Genomic DNA, 5,540 nt, shown 5'->3' with positions numbered 1-5,540 from the left:
GTAGATACTAAATGAGTGGACCATACCGATCCTAGCACGGCTATGAAGACTAAACTCAGAATCTGAAGACAGTCCAACAACACCATTAGAGGAAATCTCTTGAACAAAATAATCTTTAAAGTTTTTTCCCAACTCATTTTCTGTATTTTCAAGTAAATCTTTCTTAAGAAAAATTGATAACTCATCAATATCCTGAAGCCTGTCTCTAAATTCACTTGTCGAATTTAATGTCTGACGAGATGGTGCTGTTTTTCGCAAACAAGAAGGGGGTATTGTATTTAGCCATTTATTTGGAGGAATAGCAGGTGAAGGATACCTTGATTTCCGTCTCATAGGAGCATCATGATGCCAATGATTGGCACAGATACCCATATAGTCTGCAACATCACTCGAATCGATATTATTTGGCAGTGCACTAATCCATATTTGTCTCTCAATTGGATCCGAATGAAATTTATATATAGTTGTCTTTTCGCCATGTCTATAATTTGAAGTGCAATCAAAAACAACATTTTCGAGACATTTTCGGTTATTATTGATAAAAAAATAATGATAAAATGTTTATTATTTGCTTAAAATGCATTGCCGAATCCATTGTACAGGGAAAATGAGCAATAAACAACGGCAATTCACAACTACAACAAAACTTAATGGTCACTCCATGAAAATGAACAACAGAATAAGGGCGATTCACAACTACAAATGGTCAATATGTACAAGCAAGACTGAATTCTTAAAAGTGTGACATATGGCACTACTTGACCTAGGTGATGCTAAGTGTGTGTATGTGTGTGTGTGTGTGTGTGTGTGTATGCGCGTGCGTTTTAGTCTTAAAACTCTAGATAGCTTTGGTATGCGTACGAGCGTGTTTGAGTAATGTAATTAATGCCATCTCATGCAGGTAACCGAGGTAACTCAACTCTCGCCCCTTCCCCCAGTTCAAAAAAACCATGGGCCTTCCAGATTTTTTTGGCCACGGTCGCTCGAACTGCACGTCTCTAGAGTGCTATGACTCTAACGATCTACACCTAGTGTACGATCCTACAGCCAAAGGTACCTTCAGGGATACCCGCCATAAGAAGGAGTATGCTCCAGACCTCACCCTCGTTACGAAAGGCGCGAACGGTGAACCGCTGAAGGTGAAGCGAACAGTCCTCGGGGACTTTCCGCACAGCCAGCACAGGCCGGTTCTTGTCACAGCAGGGGTGACAATACCGAGGGTGCAGTCTCTCCCACTTTGCAGATGGAATTTCAGGAAGGCTAACTGGGAGGAATTCAGTTCCTATATCGAGCAGGTTTACCCTGCCATTCCTCCCAAGTCCGAGAATATAACCAGATTTAGCAGGCTACTGGTTAAGAGCGCTCAATGCTCTATCCCACCGGGCAAACGGAAATTCTACAGCACTTGCTGGACGGAAGAGTCGGAAAAGCTGTACAGGGAGTACCAGCAGACCCAGTCCCAGGACGTAGCCGATAGACTACTTCAGTCTCTGGCAGAGTGAAGGAAGCAACAGTGGCTGAGACCGTGGAAAGTCTCGACTTTACACACTCCAGCCGTTTGATAAAGAAATTGGATCCGGACCGGATTTATGCGAAGGCTGTACCGGAATGTGAGGCAGACACAATTGCCAAGAATATAAAGAACCGTAGCAAACGGGTCCCTAATCATGCGGTGCCCGTAAGGCGTACCGTACGATTTTGGACTCGCTACCTGCGGAGGAGTCGGACTGGGCTTCCCCGTGACGCATCTGGGCCCCAGGGCACGGGCCTGGCTGGCAGAGGCAATGTCTGACGTCCTTGCAAAAGGAAAGCTCCCGCAAGTGTGGAAGCATGCGAAGATAGTTGCCATCCTGAAGCCCGGGAAACTGGCGAAGGAGGCCGACAGTTACATACCCATATCTCTACTGAGCTGTCTTTACAAATTGTTGGAGCGTGCTCTATTTAACCGATGGGGGCCGGTCCTAGACGCTGCCCTGACACCCGAGCAGGCGGGCTTCAGGGAAGGGAGGTGCACAACGGAACAGGTCCCTTACAGAGCATATTGAGCAAGGGTACGAGAAAAAACAGGAAACAGTTGCTGTATTTATAGACCTATCAGCGGCGTACGATACGGTCTGGTGCGAAGGGTTAATGCTCAAACTTGCAAAAATTATAAAGTGCAAATAGACCTTGAAGTTGTTCTCTTCTATCTTAGGGGAAAGACAATTCCACGTCGCACTGGGAGACGCTACGAGAAAAGCCCCCCATAGACGCCCAGATCTCATCGCGGGTCGGATCGCCGAACAGGCACTGCTGGGTCGCTGTGACCCGATCCTGCGTTAATCGCAGATGATTTTTGCCCACACACGGGCAGATATTTTTTGAGGCGATCGGCGATCGGGGGCGTGGCAGTATAAAAAAGTGGACATTTTTTTTTCGGATTTTCGCCCGTTTCACGTCGGATTCGTGATCAGCGTCAAATTTACAATAGGTTTGATACTAAGAACTGTGTGTTTACTCCAAAAATGGGTGAAATTAGAAATAAATTTTAATTAATAGTGAGGCTATGTGGCCGACAGAACCGATCCCAGTTACGGTCTGTTATTCTATCTTTCGTTTTGCGCACAATAGTGATTACTTCTCACTAAATTATATCAATTAGACTGTTGAAGGAACGGAATTGACATCATTCCACTCTTTGTTATTGTATTAAGAGAGTCATTTTAGTAATTAGTTCTCACTAAATTATATCAATCAGACTTTTAACGTTCAAGGTTACTCATAGTTTTGTGTGACGGTACGTTATTTCCGACTGGTGAATGTTGTGAGCATTTTACCTAAACTCATAGCATCAAGAACCGTCCATCATATGTAGTAATAGCTATAATAATATAACATGTCGAGAGAGAGAGAGAGAGAGAGAGAGAGAGAGAGAGAGAGAGAGAGAGAGAGAGAGAGAGAGAGAGAAATTTACTTGCGCTATATATACCGCTATATTCAATAAAGGTGCTCAAATCACTTTATAAGGGTCCTTGGCCAACATAAAAACATGTTAGACGAGACATGACTGTTAAGCGATATTGCAATTGTTCCCCGACAGAGACGACGCTGTAAACAGCGAGGTACTCATTTTAACAATGAACAAGGTGAGAGAATGCGAGTAAAGAGCCTTTTCCAAGGACTCAATTATGCGCCACTCAGAGCGGGACTCGAATCCAGTACCGTCAGATCCAAAGGCGAGTGTCATTTCACAAGACCACATGCATAGCCGCACAAAAAAGTGATGAGAGAATAGATTCATATGTATTGAAGGAGGAGAGAGCGGATGGAGTGAGTAATGTTCTTGGTTATTTATAGAAGGAACTAAATTGACGTCACTCATCTCATTGTTATTGTTTTTAGACACCCATTTTTATGATTAGTTCTCATTGAAATATATCAGACTATAACGTTCAAGGTTCCATGTAGATTTTTGGGCTGGAGTGATATTTCTGGCTGGCGGACTTTGTGAGTATTTTAATTTAACACAGAGCATCAATAGAAGGAATTAATTTGACGGTAGTCAACCCGTTGTTATTGCTTTTAGACAGCCATTTTTATAATTAACTTATCACTAAGTTATATCAATCAGACTATGAACGTTCGAGTTTGAAGTTTTGTGTGTTAATATGTTATACCCCGATGGAGATGTCGTGAGTATTTTTCCAATACGCATAACATCAATACATTTGCAATCCGATTTAAGTTTAAAAGCAACGTAGACCACGGAAATTTTTTCCAATAATGTGGACAATAAAGATTTGTTATTTATCGTCATTATTATTATTATTATTATTATTATTATTATTATTATTATTATTATTATTATTATTATTATTATTATTATTATTATTATTATTTATAAAACAAATCGACAATGCTCCCGTGCCAGGTTAAACGGGTACTCCTCGGGACTACTCGCATTCGCCCCCCCCCCCCCCCAACCACCACCATCACACACACGCACACAGCTCTTTTTTTTTGGGGGGGGGGGGGTGGGGGCGTTGTTTGTAGCTTATTATTCAAGGTTACAATGCCCACCCCTGTCATCACGTAGTCAAGGCTTTTGGCATCTGCCAATCCCAAATGTCTGTGTCAAGGTCGACCGTCATGTCGCGTCAACGGGTAAGGAGGGGAAAAAAATAAAAGAACTGGCATATTATTATATCATTACATTGAAAATTATGAAAACTATTTTTTATTTTGTATGAAATCCTTTATAAATTTTACGATGATCAAGAACGAAACATTTGCCATCTAGTCTACCTCTTCCTGGCGCAACATTTATAAAAATATTATTTTAAAAAAAATAAATAACACAGCATTTATTTGGCGCAATATCCACGTGCTCAAAGCGCTTTACAAGGGGTCCCAAGGCAACAGCAATATTAAACTTGAAAGACGAGCGACATGACGCCTGTCAGGCGATGTGACATTTTTTCCCAACAAAGACAACGAACGGCCATGTACTCATTTTACACCTGAGTACGATGAGAGAATGTGAGTAAAGAGCCTTTTCCAAAGACTCACCTCTGCGCCACTCAGAGCGGGTCTCGAAACCTGAACCTTCCGATCCGAAAGCGAGAGTCATACCATTTGATCCATCACAAAACAGGGAGGGGCATTGTTCTGTCGCCCACATAGCCTCAATATTAATTAAAATTTATTTCTAATTTCATCAATTTTTGGAGTACAAACATAGTTCTTGGTAACAAACCTATTGTAAATTCGACGCTGATCACGAATCTGACGTCAAAACAGCGAAAATCCGAAATTAATTGTCCAATTTTTTATACTGCCACGCCCCGATCGCCGATCGCCTCGAAAAATAGTAAGCAAGGCGGGCTTTGCGAGCGATCGACCGTCCCTCTGCTTATCAGCCCGGTATTTGGCCACACACATTGCGTTTTCACCCTGGTTTGCCTGATCGTGGTTCGAACGCCGATCAAAACCGTGCGTGTATGGAGCCTTTTAGAGATAGACGACGATTGGGATTGTTTGGAAGCTTTAACCCTTTGCCCACTTGTCATTATGACATCCGAAATCCTATCGCCTTCTACATCTACGCCAGAAAAGAAAGAGAGGGTGGAGCTACCATGATATAACATTTTATGGAGGCCTAATTTCAAATTAACCGTTCTGTCCACTGACAGGTAGGTGGGTATTAGTGGGTATCGCTTTCCAGAACTTATGTCCTTATATGAAATCCTGAGTTTTTGACAAATCAACGATTGCTCTTTTGATAGCTCGCTTGTCAAAATGAGTCAGCTCAGCCCTTGATTTATGTACAGGCATCACAGACGGTATATGTTGTGTAACTTCAAAGACCACGGTTGACCGAAAGCGATGAATGGAAGCCCTACTGTGGGGTGGAGAACGAGGTCTTGTATGTATAGTTACGTCCCTATCTCAACGCTCGTGAATTCTTAGTAAGGCTGGACTCACAATCAAAACACGAAATCTGTGTTTTAAACTCTTGAATCAAACGAGGTACATCAACGCAATCGTCTCATTGAGATTTA

At 42.4% G+C, this 5,540-nt stretch overlaps 1 protein-coding gene across 1 annotated transcript in view; it reads right to left on the bottom strand.

Moving 5' to 3' along the window:
* LOC144976505 (uncharacterized) overlaps positions 1-748 on the bottom strand; it is a 3,470-nt gene extending 2,722 nt beyond the window's left edge. Inside the window, exon 1 of the mRNA XM_078920795.1 lies at positions 1-748. This exon is cut by the window's left edge and continues 169 nt beyond it. Coding sequence (XP_078776921.1) covers positions 1-372 — 372 coding nt within the window. The 5' untranslated portion in view covers positions 373-748.
* Positions 749-5,540: the final 4,792 nt, after the last annotated feature.

The sequence above is a fragment of the Berghia stephanieae genome, chromosome 1 (assembly GCF_034508935.2).
Source record: "Berghia stephanieae isolate SIO BIC M18660-M18661 chromosome 1, UCSD_Bste_1.3, whole genome shotgun sequence".
In the NCBI taxonomy this organism is placed as follows: Eukaryota; Metazoa; Mollusca; class Gastropoda; order Nudibranchia; family Aeolidiidae; genus Berghia; species Berghia stephanieae.
Note: the sequence above shows the minus strand (reverse complement) of the source record. Positions and strands in the feature narration are given on the sequence as shown.